The 13,769-nt window shown below is 39.9% G+C and overlaps 1 protein-coding gene across 2 annotated transcripts in view; it reads right to left on the bottom strand.

The window, feature by feature from the left end:
• MLLT3 (MLLT3 super elongation complex subunit) overlaps positions 1 to 13,769 on the bottom strand; it is a 604,203-nt gene that overhangs the window by 195,053 nt on the left and 395,381 nt on the right. For both annotated transcript variants that reach the window (XM_033919532.1, XM_033919525.1), the window contains one exon: positions 7,533 to 8,132. In XM_033919532.1, coding sequence (XP_033775423.1) covers positions 7,533 to 8,132 — 600 coding nt within the window. The remainder of the gene's footprint in view (positions 1 to 7,532; positions 8,133 to 13,769) is intronic.

The raw sequence follows: 13,769 nt of genomic DNA, 5'->3' as shown, positions 1-13,769 counted from the left end.
ATGTGGGCTTGAAAGGAAATTTGGGATTGATATGTTTATCTTTATATTATTATATTAATTCCCTTTTCTTTATTCATTACGTATGTATGTAATGACTAAAAATTTATATATAATAAAAGGTAGACTTAGGGGGAGGAGGGGGGGAGGAAAGAAGAGGATAAGTGATAACCTGGGGGGAGGGAATGGAAGAAGAAATATCGGTGAAGGAATGTGGCAGAGACAACATGTAGGTTGGCCTGTTCATAGACAACCCCGCAAAAGACAAAGGCGCGCACCGACAACTGAGCGCAAGATGGAGGCGCGCGCCGAAGAAAATTACAGTTTTTAGGGGCTCTGACGGGGGGTTTTGTTGGGGAGACCCCCCAGTTTACTGAATAGAGATCGCGCCGGCGTTGTGGGGGGTTTGTGGGGTTGTAACCCTCCACATTTTACTGTAAACTTAACTTTTTCCCTAAAAACAGGGAAAAAGTGAAGTTTTCAGTAAAATGTGGGGGGTTACAACGTCCCCACAACGCGGCGCGATCTCTATTAAGTAAAGTGGGGGGGTTCCCCCCCCCCCACGCCCCCCCGTCGGAGCCGTAAAAACCTTTGACCAGGCGCGCTTTTGACCTGACACTGATTGGCCTGCTGGCGGCAAGATGCCACTCCCAGAACTGTGCCGCCTTATTATAGGGTCCCCCTTGACGAGGTTTTTGATGCATTAGTAGGTGCCAAAGCCCTGCAGTAAACACTCCTTAGGTATACTCCTCCCAGAAATTTCACAGGAAAAAAAGAACAAAACAGAAGTTGGTAAAGCCTATCAAATATACAATTATATCAGAGCTGTACAAAGCACCACAAAGACTGGACTTCTTTATGAGTCATTTCATTTTACAGCAGATGCTGGGTACTGCATGGAAATGCTTTAGGAAGGACTCTGTTGTAAAGAACAGGGCTGATACCAGTCAATGTCCCGGGAGTGAATAAGAAGGCTTTTAATACCTTACTTTAACCATTGTATCGCCCATGTTTTGACACTTAGCTCTGACTAGAAAACAAGAAACTAAGCCCTCCTCTATACTACATGATTTGTGATGATAAAGGAACGAAAGGTACAAAGTGCATGGCGGTGAAACAATTCTACAATACGCTGCTATGGTAACAAATAGCTGTGCTCTGCTTCAGTTCAGATGACATATTACAGCCACAAGTCACAATGAACGTTATTAGGATTCTGGAAACGAAGCAGGATTTTAACACACACACATATACAGGAAAATAGCCCAATGGGATATCATTTGACTTCCACAGCACAGTCCAAGCTTTCTAACACGTGAAGGATGCCATGACGCACGGTTTTCAAGAGAACAGAAACGGCACAAAGCTTTAGTACGTGATAGCTTATCATTTTAGCAAAGATACGTGCTATTCTATTGTCTTGATGGTCATAACAGCTTGGGAACAGGTGACATCAACAGCAATAGATTGAGACGTTATTATATTCACAGAGGCAGCTCAGGTGCATATTCTGTGGCATAACTTGGAAAATTCTGCAGGAAAGTATTTGAAATTCTGTGACAATGCCATATATTCATATATAGTTCCATAATAAATAATGTAAATTTGATTTTACATGCATCTTTTTTAGGTGCCAATTACAGAAACAGGCCCAAAATGTCCACAGCTGACTGTCAAAACAGAAAAGAGGCGTGCCATGGTTAAAGCTACAACCTCAGCACCCTGAGGTTGTGGGTTCAAATCCACACTGTTCCTTGTGACCCAGGGCAAGTCACTTAATCCCCCCATTGCCCCCAGATACATTAGATAGATTGTGAGCATCACATTCGACGTGGCAGATGAAAGGCCCTGCTGGAGCTGGCCAGAAACACCTATTTACCGTCTGCCACTGCTGCCTCAGTAAATGGGGGGAGGGAGGGGGGGCGGTTTGTCAGGATTGGCTACCGTTGCTACTTCAGGGGATGGAGGGAGATTTGTGGCTGCCTGCTACTTCGAGGCTGAGGGAAGGTGGGGGGGGGGGTGTCAGGATTGGCTGCAGCTGCTGCCTCAAGCCCAGAGAAAGGGAAGGGAGTTGTCAGGACGGCTGCCACTGCTGCTTCGGGGGCTGGAGGGAGAGAGGGAGAGGGGTTGTTTGGAGGTTGTCCGAAGAGTGCGGGAGACCTTTTTTGGGCCAGCAATATTTTTGCTGGTTGGTTTAGAATGCCTGTTAATTGAATGTCGGTTTGCTGAGATTCTACTGTATCTATGGTTTTTGCAAAAAAAAAAAAAATATATCATTGGGTCATCTGATTTCTGGGCCAATGTGAGCTGAAAAAGCAATATTTTTCAGTCAGCAACTTCATGGAGATTCTGAATGGCTTTGAAATTTTAAACAATGCCACAGAATCAGGCAGATTAAAATTCGTGGTAAAAAAGTTTGCGCAAATTTATCAGCAGCTAATTAACACCAGCATATTACCGGAAGACTGGAGGATGGCCAACATGATGCCGATTTTTTAAAATGGGTTCCAGAGTTGATCCAGGAAATTATAGATCGGTGAGTCTGATATTGCTTCCTGGCAAAATGGTAGAGACTATTATAAAGAACAAAATGACAGCACATATACGTAAGCATGGATTAATGAGAGAAAGCCAACATGGTTTGAAGGGAAATCTTGCCTCACCAATCTACTGCATTTCTTTGAAGGGGTGAATGAACATGTGGATAAAGGTGAACTGGTTGATATTGTGTATTTGGATTTTCAAAAGGCATTTGACAAAGTACCTCATGAAAGACTGATAAGGAAATTGGAAAGTCATGGGATAGGAGGTAATCTCCTTTCCTTTTCAACATCTATATGTCCTCTCTAAAACTCTTCCATCTATCCCCCCTTGAAAAAATTTACACTTATGCTGATGACATCCTTGTCCTCCTCGAGACCGACTCGAACCTTACTAATCTCTCAGAGAACATATCCTCTTGTATTTCGAACCTCCAATCTTGGGCCCACACCGTCCAAATGAAATTGAATGAATCCAAGACAAAACTACTCTGGCTCGGCCCAAAATTAGCTCAGCTACCCACCTTAATCCCACTGTCCTCCGGCCCCACTCTGCAGCTCGAATTCTCCAGCAAGGTCCTGGGCATCATCATTGACTCTTCATTGTCCTTCAATGACCACCTCAACTCCCTGGTAAAAAAATGCTTTTTCAGCCTACACATGCTGAGGAAAGTAAGATCCTGTTTCCAGCAAAAGCATTTTGCCATTCTCGTCCAATCCATCATCCTCTCTAGACTGGATTATTGCAATTCTATCTTCATAAGCCTAACGAAGAAAAACCTTCACAGACTCCAACGGATTCAGAATGCCGTGGCTAAGCTTATCTTTGCAAAAAGCAAATTTGATCACGTCTCACCACTCCTGACCAAGCTTCATTGGTTTCCGATAATTTCCAGAGTCCACTTCAAATGTATCTGCCTAACTTTCAAGATCTTCCACGGCATTCTTCCTCCATTTATTCCATTTTCTTGGAACTCCTCAAATCTTAATACCACCAGATCTACCCAAAAGTTGAAACTATCCTTCCCTTCATCAAAAGGCATTTCCCACCCAGGAAAGCTGGGGACTTCCCTCCTCTTCAGATTCACCGAGCTCTGAAACAACCTTACCTCCCCTCTTCGGAACCTGAGCTCTCTCCAATTTTTCCGTAAACATCTGAAAACCTGGCTTTTCTCAAAAACGTAACACTCCCCCCTCCTTTGATATCCTAATCCTTTGATATCTTAGTCCTCCAAACCCTCTTCTTTCCTCCTATCCTCTTCCTTTCCTCGAAGTTCTTTTTTCATCTCAGTTCCTGTAAACCGTGCCGAGCTCTACGACTGTGGAGATGGTGCGGTATATACACCTAAGGTTTAGTTTAGTTTAGTTTAGTTTATGGATTGAGAATTGGTTGAAAGACAGAAAACAGAGAGTGAGTTTAAATAGTCAATATTCTCAATGGAGAAGGGTAAATAGTGGGGTTCCCCAGGGGTCTGTGCTGGGACCGCTGCTTTTTAACATATTTATCAATAAGATAGAGATGAGAATTAACTAGTGAGATAATTAAATTTGCTGATAACACAAAGTTGTTCAAAATTGTTAAATATCAAGAGGATTGTAAAAAATGGCAAGAGGACCTTGTGAGACTGGAAGACTGGGTGTCAAAATGGCAGATTATGTTTAATGTGAGCAAGTGCAAAGTGATGCATGTGGGAAAGCGGAACTCGAACTATAGCTATGTGATGCTGGGTTCTGTGTTAAGGGTCACTGCCCAGGAAAAGGATCTAGGTGTCGTTGAGGATATGTTGAAACCCTCAGCTCAATGTACGGCAGCAGCGGCTAAGAAAGCAAATAGAATGTTAGGAATTATCAAGAAAGGAATGGAAAACAAAGATGAAAATGTTATAATTCCCTTGTATCGCTCTATGGCACAGCTGCACCTTGAATACCTTGTGCAGTTCTGGTCGTCGTATCTCAAAAATGATATAGCAGAATTAGAAAAGGTACAGAGAAGGGCGACAAAAATGATAAAGGGATGGCGTGGACATGGTTTCGCCAGGAAGTGGCCTTAGGCAAGCTTAGGTAGCCCTAGGTGACCCTAGGTGCCTCCCTAATATGGGTGCTGGTTAGAGTGGTGGTTGGGTGGCTTAGGGCGATTCTGTATAAAGCACCCATGTGCGATTCTCAAAAGCTGCTTAGGCGGCTTCTGAGAACGGGCACCCTATACTGTACTTGGGCCTTTGTGTCTATTTGCCATTTGGCAAAAAACAAGTCCAAAACAAAAACATAGAACAGGGATGTCAAAGTCCCTCCTAGAGGGCCACAATCCAGCCGGGTTTTCAGGATTTTTCCAATGAATATACATGAGATCTATTTGCATGCACTGCTTTCACTGTATGCTAATAGAGATCTCATGCATATTTATTGGGGAAATCCTGGAAACCCAACTGGATGGCGACTCTCGAGGAGGGACTTTGACACCCCTGACATAGAACAAGCCATTGGGTTGCAGGAGGGGCTAGCATTCTTAGTAGACTGGCCACATAAGACATCCCAGCAGTCAGTGGGGCACCTGAGAGGGCACTGCAGTGAACCTAACATAAAAAGTCCCAGGTACAAATCTTGCCTTAGCCCCCTTATATTATATGCTGAGCCCTCCAAAGCCCACTCAAAACCCACTGTATCCCTATGTACACTACACCAATAGCCCTTATGCCTACAGGTGACACCTATATGTGAGTACAGTGGGATTAGGATGAGGTTTAGAAGACTCACAAATTTCACCATACGTATAGTTGTTAGAGTAGAGTAAGGGCCTGAGTCCCCATCTTTATGGTTCACTGCATTGCCCCCCAGGCTACTCCAGCAACCTGCTTGCTGCTCTACAAGGACTGGTCATAATATCTGAAGCTGTCATACAGGCAGATGTGCACTGTTTCATTCACATCTTTGGAAGATGGGAGGGGGAGAGTGACTACTGGAGAAGCAGGGTGAGCAATGTCATGCTTCAGTGATTATCGGTGTCAGGTCAAAAGCGCGCCGGGACAAAGGCGCGAGCAGACAATTGAGCGCAGTGCGGAGGTGCGCGCCGAAGAAAATTACTGTTTTTAGGGGCTCCGACGGGGGGGGCGTGGGGGGGAAACCTCCCCACTTTACTTAATACAGATCGCGCCGCATTGTGGGGGCATTGTGGGGGGTTTGGGGGGTTGTAACCCCCCACATTTTACTGAAAACTTCACTTTCTCCCTGTTTTTCGGGAAAAAGTTAAGTTTCCAGTAAAATGTGGAGGGTTACAACCCCCCAAACTCCCCACAACGCTGCCACGATCTGTATTAAGTAAAGTGGGGGGGCTCCCCAACAAAATCCCCTTCGGAGCCCCTAAAAACAGTAATTTTCTTCGGCGCACGCCTCCATCTTGCGCTCAGTTGTCGGCGCGCGCCTTTGTCTTCCGCGATTATGTCTATGAACCGTGATTATCTGGTCATTTGGACACCTTTTTTGGCATTTGTTATTAAAACGGGTCTAGCTCCCAGATATCCAGTTGTGCCCTAGTGTTAAAAAAATGAGGGTTATTTAATTTTGCTTTAATTCCATCCTCTTTCTATACAGGGATCCTCTCCGATTATCCCACACATTTTTGAATTCCATCACTGTTCCATCACCTTCACAAGGAGTGTCTTCCAGAAATTCACCAACCAGCAATGGAAGATAACCACATTCACATATTAAAAATGAAACATCAATAAAAAATAACAACAAAGAAAATACAAAGCCGCATTTCCCGTTACTACCCCGACATAATAATGATTTCAAAGCGATCACCTTATTATAATTGATGTAACAACAGGATATATGTAATAAACTGAATTAAAATTTTACAGAATCAAGGATTATTACAAATCATGCCAATTTGCTTTGCCTTTGTCTCTCACATCTCATATATGAACACTTAAATACAAGCAAAAATGACTCTACTAGCCACCCAGTAGATCCGAACGCAAGCTATAGCGTGTACGATCAACAATCTACCAAATGGTTATTATGTAAGAGTGAGAAGAACAAAGCTTTTGCAGTTAATGACAACGACACAAAGCAGTCACAAACTTCCTCTGACATCCAACGTGAACAGCAGTATTTTTTATAAAGATTTTTAAACAGTAAATCTCCTAGGTTTCCCAGACATCTACCACTTTCCTTCAGTTTTAATATTTCTGCAAGTCACACCCCAGAAGATTTTAACCATCAACTACTACATTGCTGAAATTAGAAACAGGATTTTTAACTCTCTAATTGTCACAATCACACACAGAGACATACATAAACAGGTGATGATAACAGGCAGTCACAGTTTCATAACAATGTTTTAACCTACCAACTGAATGGTATATATCCACTTAAAACAGCTACCAGAGAGATCATGAGACTGTCATAACCTGGTACTTGAAAAAAAATCTATTCAAGAATGAAATTCAAAGTGTATTTGAATTCTTCTTATACTACACTACCCCACAAATCACAAAATTGCTACTGCACACTGCTCCTATAAAGTAACAATGCCATTCTGGTCTCTTGGCTCAAATCTTCAGATAGTCTATTTCTGCGCTCTATGATCCATATATTTCACACATCTTTTCTTGTACTTTTAACCAAACTGTGAGCTAAATGTGCCTATATTTGACTATGACCATGACATATATTGAATAAAAATCATCTTCTCTCTAGACATCATCCCACTGAACACCTACTACTTGATGTTACTGGTGTATTGACATTCAGTTGGCAAAAGGGTAACGAACATGGCTATATAGAAAAAAGGTTTCAAGCCCTTTCACAACCAACTTCTACACAAGAATAAAACAAGCATTACTTATTAAAATACAAATCAAAAGTTGTTTTCGAACTAATTCAAAGACCTGCTACACTATGACCTCATTCCAACATCACCCCCCAAAAAGTGCATAAGAAGAAACATGGAACAGTCAAAACCACAAGTAGCACATATGAGGTAAAACTCACTTCGGATTTGGAAGACATGTTATCTTCCGAGTCAGAATCATTCGGGTCCACAATATCTTCAAACGGTGGTAAAGAGGGCTGCTTCTTCTTCTCAAACACTTCACTCTCAATTTTCACCTTTCCTGGCTTAAACTGATACTTGTCCTTCCCTTGCTTTTTGTCGGAAGAAGAAAAAATCAAAACAGAAGCACTAGAAAGAGTTTTCACGGAAGGGTCAGAAATAATTTTCTTTCTTTTCTTGGCTGCAAGTTCCTCAGAATCCACATTAGGAGGCCTTTTACTAACAGCCCTCTTATCTTGTTGCTGTGCCGTCGTTACAGTCAAAATGGTATTATTTTCAGATTTTGGCTCTTTTGACATAGGTTTGGGTTCCTTAAAGGCCATCTTAGGAATTATTTTTTCATCTTTAAGGGGCTTGTTTTCTTTGGGCTTCTTCGAGGATTCTTTGGAAGATTTGTTGTGTTCCCTGGAACGTTCATGGAAGGCACTTTTATGTTCTTTAGAGTCTTTTAATGGTTTTTCTTTGTGCTCCTTTGTTGATTTGTGGGGTTTTGATAAACTGCTACAGCTGCTGTTTGTGGTGCCATTTTTGCTTGGATCCTGAAACAAAAACAAATAACAGGAGATTAGCATTTATACCGATAACAAAATATGCAGAAAATGGACTGAGGCTGTCCAAAACACTACAGATTTTGCTAAGTTAGTTTCCCCACTCAAAGCAGCATTTTCAGACAGACAGCCAACAGAGTCACCTCTAATGAATAAATATAAACATAGACGATGCATAAAAAAATGTGTAAGCAAGTACTACTACTTCTGGAATGTTTTCTGAAATGGGACTTCAAAACTCTCCTCACCTTTCGCTCATCTTGGTGGGTTTTCTGACCACCTTTGTAAAGGCACACACTGAACAATACCCCCTTGCAACACAGGGAAGAAAGGGTACCCTCTTAACATATTTACTGAAAAACAGCACAACCAAACGGGAAAACAAACTGAGTTTCCTATTACATTCACAGGCAAAGTCATACTCTTCTAAATAAAACCCTGGGTGGGTGACTGAAGGATGCTTTTTTCCCCCCGATTTATTTTGCAGGCTTTCCCCTTCCATATTTTTTTTATAAATACTGCCGTCTACATCAGAGAACGGATCAAAGAAATCAGTGCAATAAACATGATATTTGTTGTCACAAATTAGTAAGCAAATGAAGCCTGGTTCAGAGCAATTCTTTACAAGCTCCGAATTGACCTTCTTTTTCTGTGTCTGATTCTAGGGATATCTAAACTTAGAAGGTAGTTTTGAAAGGGCTGCGCCATGGTTAAACAGGTGTGTGTATCCACGAAAAAGGCTTCTTTAAAATGGCTCCAAGGTTCTCTGTGGGGAAAAGAAGTTGTGCCTGCGGTGGGATTGCAAAATCCAGAGCAGAGATTTCAGAATGGTTTTCAGAGTTTTTAAAAGGATATGGCTCCAGCCGCCGTGGAGTTTCCCCTTGAACATTAGCTTGAAAGCCCATGGGTAGAAAATGCATTGTAACATACTGTACATACATAGCCTGTTTTCCAAAGCCGTGCAGCAAAAGCCCTGAAGCCCTTTAAATCTCTATGGGTTAGCGCAGCTTTGTCAAACAGGCCCACAGTCAATAAGTCAATAAGTTTTATTTTATTTTGACTTAAACTGCCCTCTAAATAAACTCAGATAGAATCATTATTTAAAGCTGCAAAATTTTAACTATTAACTTACAGGCTGTATAAAGAAAATTGAGGGATTGATGCAACGCAGCTGATAAATGAAAACATAATGGAATGATAAAAGGGAAAAGAGCTGGATGGAAAATAATCCATTCATAAATAAAAGGCCAGGTATAGCACAAAGATCCTCCTTATTGTGGATCCATAACAATTTTCAGTGTCACCTAAACAAAATACAGGATAACTCGGCCAAAGTCACTACTTTGTCAAAGAGCAAAACATATTAAAAACCCTCTACGACAGGGGGTGGTAGATCATGGTCCTTGAAGGTCACAACTCAGTCGTGGTTTTCAAGATTTCTACAAAGAGAGCATCCCAAAAAACTGGCACCCAAAAAGTGCTATTCTTTAAGCCACAACCAAATTTACATGAATCAAAAAAGTAACGCCCCCAATCCACCTATTTCCCGTCCTTTTTCGACTCGCCTGCAGATCTTGTGCCTAAATTTATGTGCAGAACCCATAATTGATTTTAATTAGCACCAATAATAGCTTGTTAAAAAGTCAATTATTGATGCTTGATACCAATTTGAAGACGAATGTGTATGAAGTCTATTTGCATACAATGGAAGCAGTACATGCAAATCAGTCTCATGCATATTCATTGTGGAAATCTTGAAAACCCACTGGGTTGCGGAATATAAAATAATCCATATTTTATGACAGGAAAGCTCTAAATATAGGTTGGATATATTCAATTGAGGACTTTTATTTATGATTACACCTTCATTATAGTCATTTTTTTTAAAAAAAGCGACAACAATTAGCTTTGATGATATGAATTCCTGAATGTTACACCTGGAAAAAGGTTAATCCTAGTAGTAGAGCTTTCTTTGCACAATTTAAACTAAAACAAGAAATAACTTTAATAAAGTAAGCCCCATGCTGCTATTTATTTTACTTCTTTAAGCTTTAGTTAGGATTCATTAAGGGGAGTAATTATCAAGCTGCGTTGGAGCATTGAGCCATGTTATTTGCCCTAAAGGGTGTGTTAAAGGACTCTGAAGATGGTCTCAGTGCTCTTGCACAACGTAATTTAAGCTACCGCACAGTACCTAGTAATAAAATGCAAAACATGCAAATATATTTAAAGTAGGTTATCTTATCTTTTTTTTTTAATTCTTTATTGATTTTCAAGCTACAAATGCGCCATAAATAAATCCCATATATGTACAATTATATAATAAGCACAGCGAACTTTCAAATATTACAGCAACAAAGTAATTTCCCCCCCCCATAAAATATACAATCAATAAATCAAACCTTCATGAAACCATTCATAAAAATCATAAAATTCCATTCCATTCCCTTCTCTTACCCCCCCCAGATGTGTACGTTCCTTGTTTATAAAATAAAATAAATTAGTCCTCTTTACAATATTTAGTCAATGGCTTCCACATCTCCATAAAATTCTTCAATCTTCCCTGTTGTATAGCCATACCACGCTGCATTTTATATGTATAACATAGGGATTCCCACCAGAATGTGTAGTTCAACCTATCCCAGTTTTTCCAATTTCTTAAGATTAGCTGCATGGCAACCGCTGTCATCACTATTAAAAGCTTGTTATTATTCATTGATATTTGACTTTTGGCTCTCATAAGAGTACCAAATAAACTCCAGCAAAAAAGTTAGGCTTATGTTACTGCTCAGAAGCTTTAGGCCACCAAGCTACAACTCAATGCTCCAGGGAAATATCTTAAAGGAGATGGCAACATTTTAAATAAGCTGGTCTCCCACCCTACCAAGTTGAATTCAACTAAATATTTTAACTCAGTATTAACATATCCCTTAAGCTAGAAAGAAAGGAGAATAGCCACTGAAAAAAAGAATAAAGAGTTCAAGCATGTTATCAATTGAAAATATGCTTCAAAATCAGTCATGAAGTATTTACAGAAAGGAAAGATGAAGGTTTTGTGGTGGCCTTCCAAGTCCCCAAGCTTATTGTTGAAATACAGTCATGTGAATAAATTAGGACACCTCGTGAAATATTCAAGCACAATTTTTGTTGTTTACCTGCAATTGCATCACTTTCTTTTCCAGAGATAAATTTAAAAAAAAAAAAGATTTTGACATCGATATGTTAACATTTCTTAAGAAAGAACTGAATATTTCATGGGGTGTCCTAGTTTTTTTCACATGACTGTATGTGTGGCAGTTGCAAGAATGCACAAAGATCTAAGAATATTTCTGTGCTAGAAGGATTCTGAAAGAGAGTGGAAAAAAATTCAAAAGAAAAAGCAAGAGAATCCAAGATGGCCACAGGAAAGCCATGTTCTGCACTTCCCTGTTTGAAATGGGGAAGAAACACAAGGGTAAATTTAGAGATTTTCCCTCTGATTCGCAGATGAATTCCCCTTACTGGCAAGATACCATCGAGGAGGCTTTTTCCATTCAGATGCTGAAAGATTCCTCTGCTTTGTCACAAGAAGCAGCGTCTATGGAGAATGCTAAAGTTAGCTTGATCCCAGATCAGCGTCAGGCACTGCCTTCTCCTGGTTTGGAGCTCCATTCCTAAGAAGGGCTGTAATCTTTGGAATCACATGCCAATAATAAGATTGGAGAGGAGAGCCCCTGGCAAAAGGGAGAACTCAGATCAACTTACAGGGAGGAGGAAGCTCTGGTTCAAATGCTGTCCGGCATGGAACTAGGTACAGTTGTATGAATCCTTAATAGACTCTTTGAAGTCTTTTCAGCCCTTGGCTAAACCAGAGAAAGTATCGCTAGAGACGGTTTGGGATACTCTGACCTCTCCGTATGAAGCAGTTTCTGCTTAAACAAATGTTGTGGTGACTTTTAGCTCAACTGTTGTGAAAACTGATGATGCCTTAACAACTATTCAGAATCAAATTTAAAAATCATCTCAGAATACATTGAGTTACATAATGTGCAAGCTGACCTGATTAAAGATAAAGTTTTTACTAATAAACGATAGCAAATTTTTTTAACTTCCCCAAACATCCAATTTTTCTAGCTGATCATATCTTGAAATATTATTTTGAGGAAGTTTTACTTCTCCCTAAGGAAGCTATTCTGCCAACTACAAAGGCTTATTATATTCCAAGTATTAAAATTCTCTGTTGAACAGGATAAAAATAAGGGAGAAGTCCAAACTCTCATAAGACAGTCTAGACCAGGGGTGTCAAAGTCCCTCCTCAAGGTCCACAATACAGTCGGGTTTTCAGGATTTCCTCTATTAATATGCATGAGATCTATTTGCATGCACTGCTTTCAATACATATTCATTGGGGAAATCCTGAAAACCCGACTGGATTGCAGCCCTCGAGGACCGACTTTGACACCTGTGGTCTAGACTTAACAGCATTCTGGAAAAATCAGATTCAGAGACTTGTGACTCATGGAACCTTATTAGCGACTTTTGGATTTCCCCCGGATCGAGATTATATCCTGAAGCTATATTTTCGCCATAGGCAAAAGTTATTTCTGGGTCAAAAGATTTGGATATTTCCTGATTTGACGAACAGTATACAGGAATGTAGAAAGAAATTTCTTCAAACGAGGCAACAAGTGGTTTCACTTGATGCCAAACTCATTTTTGTGATTTCCTCGTAAATGCTGTATGACTTATCAGTCACATATGTTTATCTTTTATGACCCAGAGCAGTTGAAAAATTTTCTTTCAGCAAAGAGTACAGAGCTTCCCGCTCTTAGCAGTGAAGTGGTGTAATTTGATTATATGCTAACTCTTAAGTAATGCTCTGATTTTTTTTCTTCTTTGTAACCTTAATTTCAAGGTAGTATTTTCCTTTCTTTGGATCTTTCTCCCTTTTTTGGGTGACTGATAATGCATTAGTATATTTCCTTTATAATTGGTGACTTGTTTGAGAATTGAACTCTCTTTATTGCTGAAATGTGCTTTTCTTTTTCAAGTGTAATACTTACAAACTTTCCCCCTCTTTTACTAAGGTGCTAAATCGGCCAGCGCACCTTAGTAAAAAGACTTTTTTTATGTTTAAATGCAACAAATAAAAAAGGAAGAGTGGAAAGACACTTAGCTGCTTACAGAAAATATTTGAACACCGTCATTCCTGTTGAAAAAGGTATTACAGAGAACTGACTGAAAGGGTGCGTTAGCTTTTGCACAGTTTTATTAATCTGAATCTGTAAAAAAAACATACCTGAAAAGAAATGACAAATAAAAATAAAACAAACAGAAAAATGTGCTGAGATTTTAGCCATGTAAAATTTGTGTCAGTTTCTGCTCACATAAGAATTCCTTGAAATATATAATTTGACTGGAAAGTCCCTAAATGTTTCCACACAACTGTATACAGTTTTATACTATTGTAGTCTAAATTTACAACTGTATTTTATTTTTACCTATTATATCGGTGATGAAATAAAACTACCTTGATTTATCCACTGGTGAAGGGCAGATATTCAATTTTAAGTAAATAAGTTAGGAAGTTATCAACATGGGCTACCAAAAAGATGGGTTATTTTACCATGAGTTTATGCATTTTATGCA

The sequence above is a fragment of the Geotrypetes seraphini genome, chromosome 1 (genome assembly GCF_902459505.1).
Source record: "Geotrypetes seraphini chromosome 1, aGeoSer1.1, whole genome shotgun sequence".
Classification (NCBI taxonomy): Eukaryota; Metazoa; Chordata; class Amphibia; order Gymnophiona; family Dermophiidae; genus Geotrypetes; species Geotrypetes seraphini.
Note: the sequence above shows the minus strand (reverse complement) of the source record. Positions and strands in the feature narration are given on the sequence as shown.